Source organism: Phasianus colchicus, chromosome 9 (genome assembly GCF_987193195.1).
Source record: "Phasianus colchicus chromosome 9, bPhaCol1.hap1.1, whole genome shotgun sequence".
Taxonomy (NCBI): Eukaryota; Metazoa; Chordata; class Aves; order Galliformes; family Phasianidae; genus Phasianus; species Phasianus colchicus.
Genome location: NC_143444.1, coordinates 32,547,650 through 32,568,323, shown reverse-complemented (window position 1 = coordinate 32,568,323; position 20,674 = coordinate 32,547,650). Strand labels below are relative to the sequence as shown.

Below are 20,674 nucleotides of genomic sequence, written 5' to 3'. Positions count from 1 at the left end.
GCCGTTACCCGCCGAGGGGCGGCGCCGTTCGCGTGTCGCGCTGAGGTGACGGCGGGCCGCTGCGTCTCTTAGGACGGGAGAGCACTTCAGGTCGACGTGCTTTCTTCAGCTGACTACACATCCAAAGCTGTTTTTAGCAGGAATTCAGAGACGGCGTGCCCCGAGAGCTAACAAAAACCCTTAATTAAAAACAAACACACGCACCAACACAGACTAACGTAGGTTGTGCATCCAGACGTTGCTTTAAACACAAGAGCACACAGACCGGTGTGGGTACCAGCACGTGCTACCACCGTGGAAGCTCTTTCAGTTAAAGAAAACATCACGGCACTTCAAATTCCCTTACCTGAACAGCCACAAGGCGCAGAGGCCAGCCTGAGGAGCGCACAGCTGGCAGGCGGTCTGAACCGGTCAGCTCCGCAACAGCAATTCACAGCAGCTGCCAGGGCTGCTCCGCTGCCAGCACCGAGGGGCACCGACCGCCCAGCGGCCCAGCTCACACCAGACACAGTTCTAAAAACTCAAGTGTCAGAAACTTGAGTTTCACTGCCATGGATGGAGAATTCCAATTCCAGATGCTGCTATTGTCTTAACTAAGTCCTATGCTGAACTTCAGACATTAAAGATGGTGTTTGTTACACGTTCTCTTCAGACAGAAATCTAAGTGCACAGATAGAACAACAGAAACAAAGCTACATCTTCCCACTGAGCCCCATTTCTTACGTTCATAAATCATAATGCAGACTTTGTCTGATCAGGCTGTCACAGACATGACACCTTTAGAACTGCTAAAAAGTACACACTTCTGATAAAGAAGATAAAGTAGTACAACTTCTGAAGGACTTTAATAAAGGACCAGTAACTGAAGACTATGAGGTTAATTATTGCAACATAGCAAGTACATAAACTCAGGGAAAAAAAAAGAACAGAAACATTAAAAAAAACTCACAGACTTGTAACAATGTACTCTGCACCAAAAATCTCATATTGAAGTGTTTTAATATATGCACATGGGCCAACTAATTTTTTTTCCCCACACAGTACATTGAAAAGAATTGATTTTGTTTGCATAAGAAAAACGGTGATGATTTTTTTTTTTTAATATACACAATATCTATAATAAGTTAAAAGAGGTAAAGAATGGAAGAAAAAAATGTAAGACATTTTCACTTTGGACACACATTCATTCATTTTTAACCTGCAATCTGTATAATGTAATTTTTAGTCACAAGAGCTGACTTAACAAACCAAGACCTCCTTCAGACAAGTTTCTTAACATTAACAAGATTTCAGTCTACAGTATTCTATACTCTCATGTAGTATCACCCATATTTTGATTCCCAGAATGTCTCACTACAGTCTATACTAAAGTAGAAATTCTGAACTGTATTGTTATGTTTATATCATACAGAAAAAATAGTAAATGCCGGAAGAGTGAAGCTTTGAATAAAGAAGCAGCACTTACAAAGGCAGCCTGGAATCTGAGGTTATTTCTTCTTAATTTTTAACTTTCTGTTTATTTTTACAAATAAATAAAACCTAATCAGTGCTCTCATTCCCCCATACTCATCAAAAAGTCAACATTAACTTAACTCCAAATCTTGAAAAAATAAATTCCAGGCTTTGACCAAATAATTCACTAGGAAACCAAACCATTAGAAGGGAACCATTTTGATCCTTTTTTTTTTTTTAATCATCTAAAAGCTTTCATAGAAATAAAGATTAAAAAGAAAAACCAAACATAGTATTTGAGCATTCAAACAGTCTCTGAATTTCCCAAGAAGTTATTGCGCCTTATTCTCTACTAAGATGAATGGGTTGGAAAAAACTAACCAGCTGGTGATCAAAAGTGTTGAAATAGTTTTAGACCTTCTTTAAGCATACATACAGAGATTATCAAAGACAACTTCTTCCCCCTCACAACTACATTTTACTGTGAAGTGAAATTCAGTTTCAGACAGTGTGCAGGAGGATGTAAAGTAACATAAGTAACATGCAATTTTAGGGCTTCTGCAAAGACAAAAGGATTTCATCTATCAGATGAGTGTGTTCCATGGCTAATTTAACTCTGAACTACACCATAATAAAGTGCTGGCAATTTTTGTCTTAAAAGCTGCAAAACCAGAATTTCAGTCCAGCAACAAATTTATGATCAGCACTATATTCAGCTGCAAGTCACTTTCCTATGAAGAATTTCTCTTTAATGACTAACATTTGTAGTTTTCAATGCAGATACACTCAAGGTATTCTCCATTTCAACTATCAGGGGAATTTTGTCAAAAGGAACTTTTGCAGTAATAGGAGCACATTCCTGTATTTAATAGAATCATATTTTTTGTTGTTTTCACTGGTAACAATTACTATTAAAAGAAATAGCTTGCATCTGAGTATACAGAAGTGAGGCTGAGCATGAACAGAAAGAATTACACAGACAAGCATTTGGCATTAAGTGCGTGGCTTATGTTGGGTGGTTTTTCTTCCTGTATTCTTCTAAAGTGCTGTGTGTGGTACACCATCAAAACATGCCTGCGTAAAGACAGATGCTACCATGGTTAACATTGCAGGAATAGAAACAATTAAGATATTCACACTACTGCTTCAACTTGGTTATTAAAAAAAAAAAAGCCTACATATTTAGATACAGATTAGAAATGTTTCTACATCTCTTATGTACAACCGAAGAACATATTACGCTCAGAATACTACAACAAGCCTGTTACAATACAGTTCACAAAGTGACAAAGCCCACAGTAAAGCTACTGCTTCACTGTTGTAATGTAAACACATCTCAAAGAAGAATATTAAGAATATTCTAAGCTTCAAAGATGACTTCCAATCAGTAAAACCAAACCAAGAGGATGTATCAGTTTGCTGTCCCCACGAGATTTAGCTCACAAGCTCAGGCTGTACATTTATTCTTTGAAGGACATCTTCTGGCATACAGAAGACAGGATTGACAGCCTTAATTTGTTCTTCCCCAAGTAAGGATAGTCCAGCAATTCCAAACAAAGTGTGAAATGGATCCACCTGGAAGACAAAGTTTGCAATCATTTCCAAAAGAACAGTCAGTTTTCACTGGTATGGAAGCTTCTGTTTGTTAGCAAGAGAAATACAAGCCTGTGCAGCTCAAGATAACATTGCAATTGCAAAAACTTCCATTTGTGCTTTTGAGCTTGTGTAAGCCCACAGGGGAGGCAACTCCCACAGTATGAACTTACAGTATATAATTAGTAGGCTAATATGACCATCCACAAGTATCACTTCCCCATTTTGCTCTTCAGCAACAGTGTAACACTCTTTAATGGTCTCTGAATAAAGAGCTGTACTGTAAAATCTTAAGAGAAGAGCAACAACTTACTGTTAAAATGAAAAGTAAAAACAGCCAAAAGAACAAGAAAAGAAACAGAAAAGATCACCAGTTATTTTATATCAAAGTATTCCTACACTTCACAAGTTTCCCCTGAAATGTGTACCGTCACGTAACTGCAGCAGACTATTTAAATTCTTTTGGCACGTACATCCTGTCAGCAAACTTAGTCATTCTACAAAATCCTATCCAAAATTACCTGGTGCAACATACATCCTGTTTGTATTACTGGAATTTCTAGGTCTTTTCAGAGAGGTTCTACACTGCAGTAAACTGAGCTAGTTTATCATGTTATAGCCACATAAGTGAAATCCAACCACTAGATCACAGCCTAAATGGTTAAAAGTACTGGCATAACCAGTCTTGTCCTTAGATGTCATAGCCACGATTTTCCAACCTTTCACAAATAAGCAGCCATGTATTCAAGGGTATTTGCACTGAGATCACATAATATATTTATTTGACCAGCACCCTGTACAATATAGATTATTTATGCTTCAAACCATAGAGAATACAACAACTAAAACTGTATCTACTCTTTCAGTCAAGGAGAAAATTAATACCACCAGCCTCTTCATAACACTGTCAGAAAAACTTCCTTCTCATTTACACTAAGGCCAGTGAGAGGATTTATGCAGTGGTATGCAACTATTCTGAATATTTACTCAAGAATAATTCAGATCAGACAAAAGCACAAGAGATATGAAGACTACTTAACTTGTGGTAATTTCTAAATGCCTGCAAATTGTTGAACTGTCAGTGTTTTCACCTAGATCTTCCATGCAGTCTTATGAGAAACATGAGAAACAGTGTGGTATGCATTGTGGGGACTGAGGGTCAGAGGGTGGTCATCAATGGCTCTATGTCCAGGTGGAGGCTGGTAATGAGCAGCGTCCCCCAGGGGTCTGTCTTGGGACCCGTGCTCTTTAACATCCTTATCAGTGACATCGATGATGGAATCAAGTGCACCCTCAGCAAGTTTGCTGATGACACCAAGCTGAGTGGTGCGGTGACACGGTTGAAGGATGGGATGCCATTCAGAGGGACCTCGAGAGGCTGGAAAGGTGGGCCCGGGTGAACCTGATGAGGTTCAACACGGCAAAGTGCAGAGTTTTGCACTTGGGCCGGAGGAATCCCAGGCATCCATACAGACTGGAAGGAGCGGTCCTTGAGAGCAGCCCTGTGGAGAAGGACCTGGGGGTCTTGGTAGACGAAAAACTGAACATGAGCCAGCAGTGTGCCCTTGCGGCTCGGAAGGCAAATGGGATCCTGGGATCCATCAAAAGAGGGGTGGCCAGCAGGGACAGAGAGGTGATTGTTCCCCTCTACTCTGCTCTTGTGAGGCCCCATCTGGAATACTGCGTCCAGGTCTGGAGCCCCCAGTACAAGAAAGACAGGGAGCTGTTGCAGAGGGTCCAGAGGAGGGCCACAAAGATGATCAGGGGACTGGAGCACCTCCCCTATGAGGACAGGCTGAAAGAGCTGGGCTTGTTCAGCCTGGAGAAAAGAAGGCTGCGGGGTGACCTCATTGCAGCCTTTCAGTACATAAAGGGAGCCTACAAAGAGGAGGGGAATCAACTCTTTGAAAGGGTGAGTGACAGCAGGACAAGGGGAAATGGTTTTAAGCTGAGGGAAGGGAGATTTAGGTTGGACGTCAGGGGGAAATTCTTTACGGAGAGAGTGGTGAGGTACTGGAACAGGCTGCCCAGAGAGGCTGTGGATGCCCCGTCCCTGGAGGTGTTCAAGGCCAGATTGGATGGGGCCCTGGGCAGCCTGGTCTAGCATTAGGTGGAATGGTTGGTGGCCCTGTGTGTGGCAGGGGGGTTGGAGATTCATGATCCTTGAGGTCCCTTCCAACCCTGGCAATTCTGTGATTCTGTGACTGTATCCCACACTGAAGTCAGTTGCTATAGTGCACAATTGCATGTGCTTCCTATGTGAGCCCTTCAAAGCAACTGTACCTTGTTCCTTCCAAGCTGCAATGTTGCAATTCTGCAAGACACCAGTATCTGGATCACGTGTTACATTCAAACATGAAACATACTTTAAGTTGAAAATTTCTATTACGCAAACTTGACTTAATTGAAGGTTATTTACCATATCTCCTGGTCTGTCAGCAAATCCTCCAGTCTCCTCATCCTGGCAAGCCAAAATAAAGCAGCGCAGTTTCTCTCTGTCAATCCAATGTAACCTACCAATCATCTTCAGAGATGCTAGAACCCACCACGAATAACATACATCAGGTAACTGGCAAACAGAGAAGCAGAGTGTTATTTGATTTCATCGTTAACATAACATCACAAATTTCTGATTCTATGAACTCCTAGCTGTGCTGTCGTAACATCGCTGCATAGAAACAACGCTTCTCTGGGGTACAGGAAGCAAGTTTCTGGATGCAGTTTCTTTTTAGATAGCCTCTTGTGATTTTCAAGAAAAAAGACCACAAGAATGTTATTTTGAAACAACCTTCATCTCATATTGGACAGGCTAAAAATCTACACCACCTCTGTCATGAGCAAAGACAAGTTTCATATTTAAAAAAAAAAAAGAAAACAAGGTAGTTTTTTTTTTTTATTTAACATTTTTGAATATTGATTAGTTGTCTATTTGCCAGTGGGGATTATTGTAAGTTCCACAATTTCTTACTGTAACATAAAACACTTATGCACAGGATGCATATCAAATGAAGTAATTTTTGTACAAGTTGTACAGAAGGGATCATTCCCACTGTCAGAAAATATTCAAGGCCTGATTTAATAGGACACTGGTTGAATTGGCCAGCAAGACATATTTCAGTACACATACTTTCCTGAACTGAGGCATCAAACTGTGAACAGCCAAGAACTGCAAGGTAAGTACATGCAACAAAATGAAGAATCAAAATGAAGGCCTGAATCTCTTGAGGAGTTTACTAAGCATTTCATCAAAGTAACACTGTATTCCAGAAAAAATACTCTATATTAAGCTTTGAACAAACAGAATAAACCATCTAATACCTTCTCTGGACGCCCGTTGAGACCTCCAGAAGGTAGCTGACGTTCACAAAGCCACCAACCCAGCAAGTCAACATTTATTTGATGCAACTGGTCTGTAATAGCCAGAAATCCTGTGCAACAATAGATCTAAAATTACAGACATAAATGTTTTGTGTATTTAAAAACTAAACTGTTAAAGAGACTAAATACAGGAAGATCTCGAAGAATACAGTCCTGCAAACAGGATATAAAATAAGCACACTTCACCTTTTAGCTAAGCTTCATTTTTTCCTTAAAGGCAGATATTAATCTCACAGTTGCTTTTGTTTAAAGAGTTTCAATAATTATAACACTTCTTACTGATGTAACATACTAAACTAAGATTTCCAAAAAGATGAAAAAGCAGAGCAATACTGTTTTATTTTAAGACAAGCTAGAGCACTCAAACTGCTTTCTACAGGTTGGACATTGCCTTTCTGACAACTCTGTGGCCAGCCTGTGCTCACATATATTTGCAGAATCACAGAATGGCATGTGCTGGAAGGGTCCTCAAGGACCACCAAGCTCCAACCCCCCGATACAGGCAGGGCCACCAACCAATAATCTCTTTCTCTAAGCCTTATGGAGGGCAAACTGAAGACCAAATGAATTCTCTGACAGAAAAGGGTTACTAGCAATCATGAATGTTGCAGGCAATCCTAAGTACAACTACGGCCTCAGCAAGCTTACTTTCTAAGTGCCATATAGTTTTAATCCCTACCTATTTTACCTCAAAAATAACACATGCAGCACAACAGCATACTACCAACACGTTTCAGGCAGTCACTGAAAAGGGAACCAGACACAAACTGGAAAAAAAAAAAAACAACCACCAAAACCACAACTTCAACTGAAGCCTACTTATAACCACCCTGTCCTGATTAGAAAAAACACCCCCAGACAACCTCCTTGAACACCAGGAGTGGTCCAGCCATTCAGACAGTGCTACTCTAGATGTAACTCACAAGGATAACAGGGAGAAAGTGGGGCTGGGGGGAGGGTGGGGAAACCACCACCCCTTTTCTCAATAAAGTAACTAATGCTACTTTCATGTACTTAGGCAAACCCTGACTACAGTACTGCTCACTGTAGTTATGCAAAATAAACAGGTGATTAAAATAGTTTACCAAGGTTGGTACCTATTGATAAACTTAAGTTAGGTGCAACAATCCCCTATATGTAAAAAAAAAAATAAAGACAGGAAGTTATTTTTTCCATATAATTTTTCTTTTGAAAGAAGTTATTCTCTTCCTGATAAATCCCTGATTTTCCTTCAGTTACACTACTCCTCCCTCTTCTCAACTAAATTCTACTGATCATTTCTCATAAATTGCCATCAGCACTCTTCAGTGCCTGTAGCAAAACATTATAGAGGTTCCTATGCAAGAGACACCACTTCTTATAATTTACTTTGCTCAAATAATTAATTCTTCAAATGTAAGAGATTAGAAGATTTAGTTGTCACTTATTCTTCAGTTCATCCGATAAATATCAAACATACACAATTCATTTGCACGCTTCATTAGAATTCGTGGTAATCACTGCAACACGTCACAATGGATTTTTTTCCCCCCAATTAAGTTTTTCTTTTCCAATCTACATTAATATAAATTCCAAATTCTCTATACAACCTCACTGACTATCAGCACCACTACTTGGATGTCATTCAGCCCATACTGGCAATCTGAAATACAGTCCTAAAAATTGTTCCCCTATTTTTTTTTTCTTTTCTTTCCTAGATTATAGCCTCCTGAGTTCCTAACCAACTTCCCAAATGCATCCACTAATTGCTCCTTTACTTTAATTAAAAGAAATTGTCATTTTGAAAACAAGAAAGCTTCCATCAACTGGCATCCCTGATTGATGCCAAAAACAAACATTCAGAGGTAGCTTGTGGTATTTAATAATTTTAAATATTTCCATATAAAATAAAACTCACCTGTCCTGCATGTGACTCAGAACCTGGCCTACAGCCAAATCCTCCATCAAAGTTCATACAGGACAAAACAAATTCTACTGCTTTCCCCACGTCAATAGCATCCAGTTTTCCCTGCAAGTTAAAAAGGCAACCAATGTATTTTATGTTCAGCCAATTTGGTTAACTTCAGCTATACACCAAAGAAAAAAATATTGTACTTGTTCAAGTGATGTTTTGGAACTTACTAGAAGTGCAAGAGTTGCTGCAGCACAAAAGGAGAACCTTGTATCTATTTCTCCTAAAACATGGAGGGCAGGAAATGAAATTTTCATTAAAAACAACAATACATTTAAATCACCACTGAAAATATGGAACAAATGTAAAAAAAACTGTACGGCAACAATGAAAAGCTTACTTTCCAATCCATCAATTGTTTCCTCAATAATTTACAAAGTGCACATTACAATTCAAGTGATCTGCATTTACTGTACGTAAAAGCAAACAACTCACTATCAGCATTCAGATGTATATTCAAGTCAATCCAACTAGTGGTAACTTGCAAACAGCTATGTAAAAGTTTATCTGTAGTACCCTACTGGATAAAGGCAGAATAGTGAATATTTAAAAACAAATAAATTAAAAACCACCTGAAACAGGTCTGCCTTTGATGCTTTGGGCTCTCTTTGATACCTGAGCAGGAATAGAAGCCACTTTTATTAGATCAAGAGTCAATCAAATTGCAGATTTTCTTTAGCATACTTACACCTCAATGCTAAATCAAAAAAACTTCAGCAGAATGATTGCTGAGAAGTTCCTAACATGACTCTCCTAAAGCACAAGCTAAGCTTTCCAGCAGCATACATTTACTAACCATGACACTGCCTGCTAAATTTTACTAGAACAGTAAAGGTGACACACAGTATATTCTATCAAATGAAGCTTTCCACAGGAATAAGTATTTTTATTGACTCAATGGTTATTCTACAGCTTGAAAATTACTAGTTTTGTTCATAAAGAATTTACATGCATAAACAAAAATAAGTATTAATAGATACTAATAAGTAAAAGAACAGCTTGTATTTTTTTTTTTCTCATTTCCATGTAGTGAAACCTGCCTTTCATAGGAGAAAGATCATAAAAGGAAGGCCATGAAATAGAAAGCAAAAAAACCAAACCAGAAAATAGCTCATCTAACATATGAAAGTACTGTTAGTAACAAGTGCAAAGGTTTTTTTCTCTAAGAGCTGGACAACTTATTTTTTTAAAAAAGGAATGAATCTTAGAATAATTCAGAAGGCAAAGAAAACCTAAGTTTGTGCTTCACAAAATTTCTCTTTTTTTCCTTTTTTTTTTTTTAAACAACTCAGGAATTAAGCATTCATATACAAAAAATATGCAAAACTACCATCCAAGAAAACTTAAGTTCATAGACTTACACGTGTCAACAAAATCAATACACTTTTACAATCTAAAATTTACCCCATTTGTCTCCAGCAAATGATCCATCTTCTTTCTGCAAGCTTTGTATATACTCAACAATTTTATTTACATCAACAACGTGGAGGCTTTCATATAAGATCAGAATCTAGAAGAGAAAGCCACAGTAACAATCAAAGAGAAGGAAAGGTTATTTAGATTCATTTATTAACAAATAAAAAAATCCAAATTTATAAGATTTGACTTCATTTAGCTGCTTCTGACTGGTACCTGTAAGTTTTGTTAAAATTAGATTTGATTCACTAAAGCTCATCTATCACTGTCCAGAAGTGTCTCAAATGAAAACAGACAATTCTTGTTGGACTGTTCCATGTTTTGTTGCTTTCCAACATTCCAACTCTCCTTTCAAAGGCATAATCTGGCTTCTTTACTTTTACATTCACGTTACGTATAACAAAAGAGATTTCATTACAGGTGAATTCTGTGATGCAGTAACATCATTCCAGAACTTAAAATCTGCAGTTTGTGCAGATTGTGCTGTTATTTGTACACCTGTAAGCAAAGCAGATAGTAACTAACATCATTTACAGTTAAAGTCTACCAGGAGTGATTAGTATATAGAAAATATACTACTTTAAACATTTAAATTTGAAGTATAATAGCAAACTGCATCTATTCAAGAAAAAAATATAAAAAATGTGATTAGACACAAACTGCACAGTGAACGTATTCTGAATGAAGAATAGGTCATAGACTAAGGAATGCAAAGATCCTCAATTAGCACTGGTTTGAGCCAATAAATTAAAGATAGAATGTCACTGGACGCAACAGTGCTGCTTCTGAGCCCCAGTTGGCTTCATGTTTTTACTCATAACTTTGGTAAGTTCTGAAAATTCATTATAAATAGCGTAACAGAACAACTGAAAATAGAAAGAACAAGTGAAACTAAGAAACACTGAAAAACTGAACCTAAGAACTACCAACAGCTATGACTCTGAATTCCTAAAATTAAGAAGCTGGAGTATTTTAATTGCCAGCTATTATTTAATTTAAAAATAGTTACGGGAATGCAAAAAAAAAAAAATCCACTAAGCAACTCCAACAGAACATCCAGTACCACAGTATGCTCCTTCAAGAGCTAACCTGAACACATGACTGTTAACTGAGATCCAAGGAAGATGCGCTGTTACCTTTTCAACGTTCTGGAGAATTAGATGGGACTACACAGATTTTGTGAATTGAGGACATGCACGCTCATTAAGACACTCTGGTTGTGTTTAAAAACTTCACATCAGCAACGGCTAACACTTTTCAGCTTCACATACCTAGAGGTGCGTTGCTGACACAAAAACATCTCCTAATAATATCAAGCATTAATCTAAGAACTATATGCCTTTTGCAAAAACTGAGACTCAAATCGTCTTCCTTCTCTGTATATTTAATTAGACTTCACGAAAGGAATTCAATTGGAGCGTTTGGTAAAGCTCAAAGGCTGCTGTCTAAAGAACCTTAAGTTTCCTGGGTCTCAGAGTAATTCTAGAGCTAATATGGTGATAAGCTTCACCTTTAGATCAGATAATACATGCCAGCAATCATCACTGACCCAAGAAAACAACATTTTCCTGTCCTAGGGATTTCAAAACTAACACCTTAAATCCAACATTTTCTTCCTAAAACCAAATGCTACCTTATTTATTTGTAACACCACTTAAGCAGTACTTCCATGAGCTTCAATTAGACATACGCTACATAATCAAAGAAGCAATAGTTTAAAAGCATTTGAGCCTCTATGTACTGTTTTCCACCTCAGTTTGTGCAAGAATTAGGAAAAAAAATTAGGACTAAATGGTGAAACATTAAATCTACAGTAGAGATAGCTATGGTGAAAACGTACAGTTGAAAATAATTCATTTTTCTCAGGGAAGGAGTAAACATCACATAAGTAAAGAAAACGCATAGGAGATTGATATCATTTTTTTAAGTACACAGAAATAAAACAGATTTGAGGAACACAACAAGAATGGCTACTATGACGTTCCACTTGTATGATACTAGAATGCATACATGCTACACACACACACAAATATAAACCACGTATTTATCTAACATTATGTGATTATTTTACATAGTAATTGCATACATGTATGCCTATTTATTAATATGAGTCAAGTTTTTGAAGCACACACACATAAAATTTCTCTGAACACATACACCTCTCACCTCATTATACACTAAGAAAGGTTTACAACATTCAGGATAATGCAAGATTCCAGTAAAAGCTATAGCTAAGAAACTGTTATGAAGTTTATCAAGAGCGCGAATTCACCATTAAATGAATATTAGAAGTGCAATATTCTTAAATCTGACCATTTTTAAAGAATTGACACAGCTAAACCCTAAAGTTTCGTCAATTGGATTTATTATTTTTTAAATAAGGCACTGAAATAGTGTTTACTATTAGTATCCAAACCAGTGTTGGATAATCTGCCATCATCAAAATCATTACACACAAATGGTTGTTTCTACATTAGTTTTACCTGGACAGCACTCAGGGTATACAGAAGATGGGGATCGTGACCTATGCTGGCACTTATTCCACCACACTCATGCTGACACGATTTGATGAACGCCAGAATTTCTTCTTTGTTCATTCGGTGCAGCTGTCCCATGAGATCCATTGCTGTCAGCCCCCAATAAACACCGCTCATCCTCAAATACTCAGACATACAGTACTCCTAAGAATTGCATTATTTTAGTTTGTCATCAGATAAACGTGCCACAGAAGTAAAGCAATGGAAATACATTATTTACAGTTGGTAACGTGTCAAATATTTTCAATCCCACAAATGAATTAAAATGTATTAGCCACCCTTACTCTGTATATTATGCATGTGTGTGCATAAAACACACATATGTACACATATACCTACATATTCTAAATTCCCACTGTCCCCTGTACTACCCGTTTTGGAAGCATCAACCTAAATGGCAAGTTAAACGCATGCAACCAGTAAGCCACCAGTTCATTTCAGATCATCAGTTACTGTCCTAGCATCCAAACTACCATTCAAATTATAGCCTCAACTAGTCTCAAAAATAAGGTCGTTTAATGAAACTTACTAACAAGTGACTGAACTGCCACAATCTGGTGTTGTACAAGGAAGCAAATTTACAAATATATATACATACGCAAATACATAAATGTTGTTTACTTCATCTACACTGTCAACAAGCGCTGTTTGGTGCCAAGCAGTCCTGACAGCTGGCAGGTTTTAACCACAGGTACAGCAATGCAGGCAGTAAGGATAACTGCAACTTTTTCCACCTCCCCAGACATGCAGTTATTGACACTTCTCACCAAGTAAACTCCATTTGCCACGTGCTCCATCACACCTGCACACGCGGCACCAGATGGAAGCACTCCCTGCACCCAGTATTCATAGGGCAGTGCTGTAATGCACCTCAATGTGCTGCCCTACCAAGCACCCTCATATGAACACAGCTGCGCTCACGCATGCTAGTGGATGAAGGCACAACTAGTAGTTTATTTCCAGGGTCTCAGAGTAATTCTAGAGCTAAACTGAAAATCTTCACATTTATGCTCAGATAATACATGCCAAAACTCATCACGGACCTAAGGAAATCAACAGAGCCTTCTTCTTCTTACACCTCGGACCGCAAAGAACAAGTACATAGGGCTTACTGCTACCGTTAGTAAAACCCACAGCTGTGCCGAAGCAGAACTGATACCCACGTAATCGTCCTTCTTTGTTCCGTACGAAGCGATGTAGTCGGCATGTTTCTCTGAAAGCAACGCGCTCGGAGCATCCGGTTTTATTACAACATCCTTCTGCGGCGTCCCCTGTGAAAGCACCACGAGCCGTCAGCCCGCGAGGCGGCACAGACCGGCACACGCCCGGCCCCAGCCGCGCGCCACGAGGCAGCGCCCGCCGCAGCTTCCGCGCCGCCGCGCAAGGCCCAGAGCGCCGCGCGCTCCGCTCGCCGCGCCTCCCCGCGCTCCCGCCGCAGCCAGGCCCGGTCAGCTCGGCGGGCGGCAGGCACGGCTCCGGGCCGGCAGTGCCTCGGAACCGGCGCGGTTACGGCCACCGCGGCCATCGCCAGACGAACCGGGCCGGCATTAATGCGGAGGCCGGCGGCCCCACACGTGGCAGGCTGGAGATTCGCGACCCCTGCGCTCCCTCCCAGCCCGGGCCGTTCTGCGATCCTGCGATCGCGGCCCGCGGGAAGGGCCGCGCCGGGCCCAGCGCCGCCACCACGCAGAGCGCCGCACCCACCATCTTCGCCGCCCGCACCGGAAAGAGCGAGGCGCCTCGGGGCGGGGCAAAAAGTAGCAGCGGCGGGGCCTCGCTATGGCTGCCCGGGAGCCGCCGCCGCCGCGCGCGCACCGCACCGCAGCGCACCGCACCGCGAACGGGACGGGACGGGACCCGGCGGGCAGCTCAGGCCGCCGCCACCCGCAGGCGCCGCGTTCCGCTCCGCGCGATCTGGCCGGCGGCGCGCGGGCAGCCCGGGTCCTGCTGGGCTGCGGCGCCCGGGCTCGTCGCAGTCGAGCGCTGAATTTAAACGGAGGGAGCGCACGTAGTGCACGCTGTGAGACCGCGTCTTCGTGCGTCGTGGGAAACACATCAGCTGTTTAGAAATGCCTTCCGCTTCTTTCCGTTGTCTCTAAGGAACAGCAAGTGGAAGAGTTGGATTGGCACAGGACAGGTGAGAAAAACTCCGTTAATTCAATGAGCAAGCAACAACAAAGCCACTTTTGTTCTTAATTAAAACTGGTCTGACTGTGTTATGAATCGTGAACGCTGACTCAGGTGCACAAGGGAGGCAAAGCCGTAGTGGGCTGGAACAGTATCTTGAGAGTATCCAAGAAAAGAACGTGTGTTATGCTAGCATGCAAAGAACAGTCAAAAATAAGGTTTTGTTTGTTTTTTAAGTACATCAGTTCTTAACTAGGATGTCATGCTATTGATCTTTCTGAAAGTAAATGATATTTTATTTATCCTATACTCTAAGGGTGATTGAGTAAAAGACACAGGCATAGTCTGAGGCCTTGTGTTTCTTAAGTATTTCATAAAAGTAGAAAAACTTTTCTTCCTGTTTTAAATCTAGTTTCAAGTACACTGTGCCATTGGATGTTATGGTTATGGGGCTTTTAAACATAAATAATCAAGTGTGTGTTCTGTACCTTTCTGTGTAGGATTTTGTTCCATATGTCATGTTTCTGACTACGGTGTGGATATTTAATTACTGAACAGTCCACTTGCAAGGCATGTAATATTTATCTGTTATTTGTATGGTTTCTGCATACCACTAATTCTGTGGTAACCTGATTAATCATCACAGCTGTGTACATACCTGTATGAATCCTTCTTTGTTTTCTGGCTCAAAGCTTGCTTGCTGAGGTATTTCTTGTGATAAGGCTGACTTGTCTAGGAGATGAGTGATGGGTGTTGCCATGTGGCAATCAACATCACCATGTGGACAATTTTACACTTGAAAGCATTTTTTTGGAGCTGTTTGCCTTCCGAAGGGAGTGCTCAGGACTGTTTACTGGCAGAAGATCTAGCCTGTGACCAAATAACTCTAGCTTGCTATGGGAGATTGGGGATGATCCCATTGTATCCTGTGAAGGCAAGATACAAGGTGGCACCTCCCTGCTCCCTCTTATCTTCTGGGCCTTGCCAGCAGATGGGAACAAAGGAGCTTCTACTGAGATCCCAAAGCCAGAAGCTGCCACTCCAAAGAGAGCTGACTCAACCACTTTGGATTTGAGATGTCACTCCAAAGAGAGCTGACTCAACCACTTTGGACTTATAAATAAGTTGGTACTACCATTGAGAAGTTGCCATCATCGCCATGGTCATCGTTGTCAACAGAACAACAACGCCCAATGACCCACCACTACTGAAGATCAGTGGCTGAACTACGAACCATGCTGGATCCATGGTGGTGACTATCTCCCTCTTGCTTCCTATAAAGACTCCTTGCCTCTTTCCTATCTTTTCTATCACCTTTCTTCCCTTTCCCATCATCCTAATTCATAACAGTGTCCGTCCTCCCCTTCCCCATCTCCCTGATTAAGATTTGTAATAAACTGGTTGGACCAACATTTGAACTGTTGTTTCTTAATCTCATGCCAGGTATACAGATATCAAAGGGCCTCCTCTCCCTCCTATAAATTGGAGTGAGACAATAACAAAATAAATTCATCCTATTTTATAAAGTTTTATTCTTAAAAGCACCATGGATTTGCCTATGAGTATTCTAAATAAGGTTAAACACACAGCAAAATTCTGGGCTTGGAATTGTATTATGAAGTCATACAATCACCAAGGTTGGAAAAGACCTCCAAGATCATCCAGTCCAACCATCCGCCACCAATCTTCCCCCACTGAGCCATGTCCCTCAGTACAACATTTTGAACACCTCCAGGGACAGTGACTCAACCACCTCCCTGGGCAGCTCATTCCAGAGGCCTGACCACTCTTCCAGAGAAATTTTTCCTAACATCCAACCTATATGAGATGATGTCATAGGTAGTATGCACTGTCATAGGTAATAGGTAACTGCAGCTGACTGAGTGAGGTACCTGAACATCCATAAGGATATTACACACTAAATACGTTTACTAACTACAGGAAAGGATTTAAATTCTACTCAGAATTGAGACATTATTTCTAGGTGCTTTCTAGAATAGGATCCATAACCCTTCATTAAGTAAATAAGCTCCTTATTAGCACTGGAGTTAAAAGACAGCTTGGAGTGGTGTTGGAGATATACCTAAGTCTGAGAGACTGAATAAATCAGTCTCCAAGGGAGTGGTTTGGGTTGGAAGGAACCTTAAAGATTATCCAGATCCAACCTTTGGTATGGTAGAGACACCTCCCATTAGATCAGGCTGCCCTGGGCCACATCCAGCATAGCCTTAAGCACTGCCAGGGATGGGGCACCCACAGCTTCTCGAGCAACCTCTCCCAGTGCCTCACCATCCTCGTGGTGTTCTCATTATATCTAACCAAACCTCCCCTTTTTTAGTTATAAACAGTTACCACTGTCCTGTCACTACACTCCCTGATAAAAGGTCCCTCCCCATCATTTTCATAGGCCTCCTTTAAATATTGAAAGGCTGCTATAAGGTCTCCTCAGAGACTTCTCTAGGCTTAAGAACTCAAACTTTCTCAGCCTTTCTTTGCAGGAGATTCTTTCATAGAAGCCTTTCTTCAGAAAATAGTGCAGACCAATGATGCTGAATTTGCAGGGTAAAACAGTTGGATCCAAGACCTACTAAGCATTTGGGTGGGTTTTTGCTTTGAATTACACTGAATATCCCTAATGAAGGGCTGGAGAACCTCACGTGCACTCCTAGGTCGTGTCTTCCAGTTAGTTTAATCCAAAATTCAGTTCACATGCCTTCAAATCTCTATGTAAATCAAAGCATAATGAGGGGTGGCAGGGGTATGCCTGGAGATTCACATCAAAACTGCACTCATCAGAACCAAACCGTTCACGTTGACACAGTCTGAGGCAGTAGTTGACTGCAATCAGCCAAATTAGGAAATTGGGAAAGGAATACATGTTACAATTTGCTGTTGAGAGTTTAACTTAGGCTAGAAGCTTCTCTGAAGTTAAATTTACTTCTTTACTTGCCCCTCAAGATGTGTCCATGTGCTTTCTGGAAGCAAGCTTTTGTACTGAAAAGTTTCAACTATCTTTGACCTCCTGCAGTGTTGCACTGGTTAGGGCACTTGCTTAGTATGTAGAGATTAGGCCTTAATCTGACTGATGGTGATTCTTATTCATTTTTTTCTCATTCAAGAGATAAACGAACCGTGACTCCAGCAAGTGGATTGATGAAATCTCTGCTGGACTGAAAGATTTAATTAGCTGAGCAAAACATGAAGTTAAAGTGTAAATATGAATAGACCAGAAGAAATGGAAGCAGGGACCAAGGCGGTTACTAGTGCAAATAGGAATGAGTGTTGGAGGAAATAAATTGGATTGGGAGACAATAAGAATGGCTGGTAAGAACTTTTGTAGAGTAGAAAAAGGAAGGAAAGAGTGCATGGAGCCAACACTGAAAAAGAATCTGAGCAAACAGATTACTTGCTCTTGATCATTGCTCCGTTCAGTTAAAACAAGAAGTGGGTGGAAACTAAAGGAAAGTTAATGGCCAGTATTCTATATTTGTCAGGACTGAAGGGAGTTTATGATCACAGCTCAGTTTTTAGACAGAATCGTGGAAACTCGCTCAAAACCGAAGTGCGAAAATTCCTCTCGATCAGGATGCTGAAAACCCAGATCTCTGCGAGCACATCCACGCGTCAGAGCGCGTCGGTTCTCAGCAGTCGCTGCGCGCTCCCGCCCTTTCCTCGTAGGAGCCGGAGGCCGCTCAGCACGGACGCCCGGACAGCTCCGCCGGGGCCGAGAGCGGAAGCGCTTCTCACAGCCGCTCGTGAGGCCGGCGGGACCGAGAGCGCAGAGAGCGGCTCCGAGACCGCGCAGTTCCTGCCGTGACAACACTCCAGCCTCAGGGAGCGGGCTGGGCGCAGGGGAGCCTCATCTCCCTTGACGGGCGTGATCGCTTACCCGCCCGCGAGAGCCGAGCCGAGCCTGCCGCCGCCCGTCCCGTCCCGTCCCGTCCCGCGGGGCGCAGCGCTCCTCCCGGCAGCGCCGATCCCCCGCGCCGCGGGCTTGGCGGCACCGCGTTCGCTCAGTGGCTGCGGAGCCGTCGCCGAGACCGGACGCGGGCGGAGTCAGAGCGGAGCGCCCGAGCGGGGGGCGGCGGGCGGCTGCGGGCCGTGCTGCCGGCCGTCCTGCGGCCGTCCTGCGGCCTTGCGCCCGCCCTCGGCGCCCCCCTCTGCCCGCCGCCCCCCCACGGCTCGGGCACCGCCCCCACGAGCTCGGCGCAGGCGTCGGCCGCGGAGCCGGCGGGACAGGAGGGTCGGCGCGGGGCGCGGGCGGCGTTCCCGGCGACGGAGCGGAGCGGGGCTGCGCGGCCGCCGCCTCCTCTCATGCCTTCGCGGCAACAAAGAGCGCGCTGAGCGGCGGCTGCTGGAGCACGGAGGGCGCCGGGGGACGATGGCGAGGAAAGGAGAAGCCTCCGCGCCTCCCTACGGTAAGCGCTGGGCTGGGAGCGAGGCGGAGCGGGCCGTGGCGTAGTGACGGACGCGGCCTAAGCCCGTGCCGCCCCCCCGCCTGTTTGCGGCGCGGGTCCGGCGGTGCGGGGCGGCGGCGGGAGTTCGCTGCCCCGAGCGAACGCGCGGAGCGGAGCGGGCGTCCCGACCCCGAGGCCGGCGGGACCCCCGGGGCGCTGCCCGGCCGGAGGAAGGCGGGACGGAGCGGGGAAGGGGAACCGGGGGCCGCGGGGACGGGAGCGAGCGGGCGAAAACCTCCGCCTGCTTTCCTGGAGCAGGTGCTCTGCGTGCGCTTTGTCTGCGCCCGGCGGGAAGGCCGCGCCCGGCGGGGGGATGCGCTCCGTGCGCTCCGGGGGCGGCAGGTGCAGCGCTGGGCAGCGCAGCGCCGGCTCCGTCGCCGAGGTTCGGGCCGCTGGGCCTCGGCGGGCGGTGTGAGGGCGAGGCTCGGCTGGGCCGGGCGGGCCTCGGCGTCTCCCGGGCGGCGGGAGCGGTTTTGCGAGATGGGCGCTGCGGCACCGCGGGGGCTGCGGGAGCCCGCCGTGTTGGTGGCACCGCCGCGTTCTGGGCTCTGCTGCTTGGGGCGTGCGGGCTGGGGGCTCCGCAGCCGGGGAGGGGTGCGCGGTACAACGAGCGCTGCTCCGACTGCGTCCTGCCTGCCGGCGGATAGAAGGTCACTGGGGGCAGAACTTCGTCCCTGTGCTTGAGCTCTGCTTCAGTCGTTCCTTGGAAACTACCGCATTTATGACAGAGGAGAAGGGCTTTGCAGAGCTTCTTAGACTATCTGAAGGCGTTGCTACAAAACAGATTTAGTTTTCCAAATATATGTGCGATTTCCGTGGCCTAAAATAAAAGAAAAAATCTGCAGAATGAGTAAGCCCCTCAGAAACAGGGCTTCTTCTCCGTGAGTCCAACAGGCTGCTGCTAATTGCTTTAGATGTACAAATGGGCAGCAATGGCTTGGTGAACCAGCCTTTGCCTTGACATCATAGGTGTTGTGTGACACGTTTACAACTCAGGAGACTCAATTTCACCTCAGTGGTCTGAACTGTGATCTGGCCAAAAGGAAACTCTTGGTTTGGCTTTCTTACGCTTATGACCTGATGAAAAAGCTGCTTTACTTTCATTTGTGAAAACGTGGCGTGTATGTAAGGGGAATGTTAATCCTTCACTATATTGTAGTTATGTTTGTTTGTTTTATTAATCAGACCGACGGTGTCAATCTGTCTCTTCACAAGAGATGAGTCTAGCCCACAGTTAGCAGCTGGTGTTAGTCTTTGTGAATAGCTAAAGTACCTCAGACTTCTCTTTGAAGTAACAAGTATACTATTAGACAAACTCACTGGAATCTAGCAATGCAAGACAGCACGGTTGTCTTGTTAGTTTGGGTATGGCTTGGTAAAAGCTTTTGATAAGCCTGTAGGCATTCTGAAGCCTACTCCTGTTATTTCTCTAGATACATGTGTAAGTTCAACTTTGAGAACAAACTTTGCAGTTGTTACTTAAGTTTAGCCTGCCTCACAACAGCTATAAGCTGGTTCCAGGAGTTGCAGCAATATTTAACCGTAACATGAGTTAAATACAAAGGATTTCTGATGGACAATGATGCTGACTTTATGAAGGAGTCACTCCATGGGAGGACTCCGTTAAGAAAAAGTTCTTTCACGGCAGGAAGATTGCCATTGAAGCAAAGGACAGAAATGATTCATTCCTTTTTCTCACTAGAGCAGATTTGTGAGATTATAGGTTCTTTATTTTGTAATCTAAGTGGTATCTGCTTTCTTTT

At 43.3% G+C, this 20,674-nt stretch overlaps 2 protein-coding genes and 2 non-coding genes across 4 annotated transcripts in view; 1 reads left to right on the top strand and 3 right to left on the bottom strand.

Annotated features, from left to right (window-relative positions):
• Positions 1-2,298: 2,298 nt before the first annotated feature.
• Positions 2,299-14,182, bottom strand: RABGGTB (Rab geranylgeranyltransferase subunit beta). The gene is made up of 9 exons (XM_031604490.2): positions 14,032-14,182; positions 13,491-13,598; positions 12,274-12,471; positions 9,779-9,884; positions 8,545-8,597; positions 8,321-8,431; positions 6,364-6,489; positions 5,465-5,614; positions 2,299-3,027 (listed from the first exon to the last, which is right to left on the bottom strand). Exons 1-9 carry the CDS (start codon positions 14,032-14,034, stop codon positions 2,887-2,889), a joined length of 996 nt encoding a protein of 331 aa, XP_031460350.1. The 5' UTR covers positions 14,035-14,182; the 3' UTR covers positions 2,299-2,886.
• LOC116236379 (small nucleolar RNA SNORD45) lies at positions 11,256-11,340 on the bottom strand. Its single transcript, XR_004168535.1, has one exon. It is a non-coding gene; the product is annotated as a small nucleolar RNA SNORD45 (small nucleolar RNA).
• On the bottom strand, positions 13,289-13,371 carry LOC116236374 (small nucleolar RNA SNORD45). The gene has a single exon (XR_004168534.1). It is a non-coding gene; the product is annotated as a small nucleolar RNA SNORD45 (small nucleolar RNA).
• A 4,487-nt stretch (positions 14,183-18,669) lies between the features above and the next one.
• SLC44A5 (solute carrier family 44 member 5) overlaps positions 18,670-20,674 on the top strand; it is a 56,625-nt gene continuing 54,620 nt past the window's right edge. Inside the window, exon 1 of the mRNA XM_031604468.2 lies at positions 18,670-18,872. Within this exon, the coding sequence (XP_031460328.2) occupies positions 18,836-18,872 (37 nt within the window). The 5' untranslated portion in view covers positions 18,670-18,835. The remainder of the gene's footprint in view (positions 18,873-20,674) is intronic.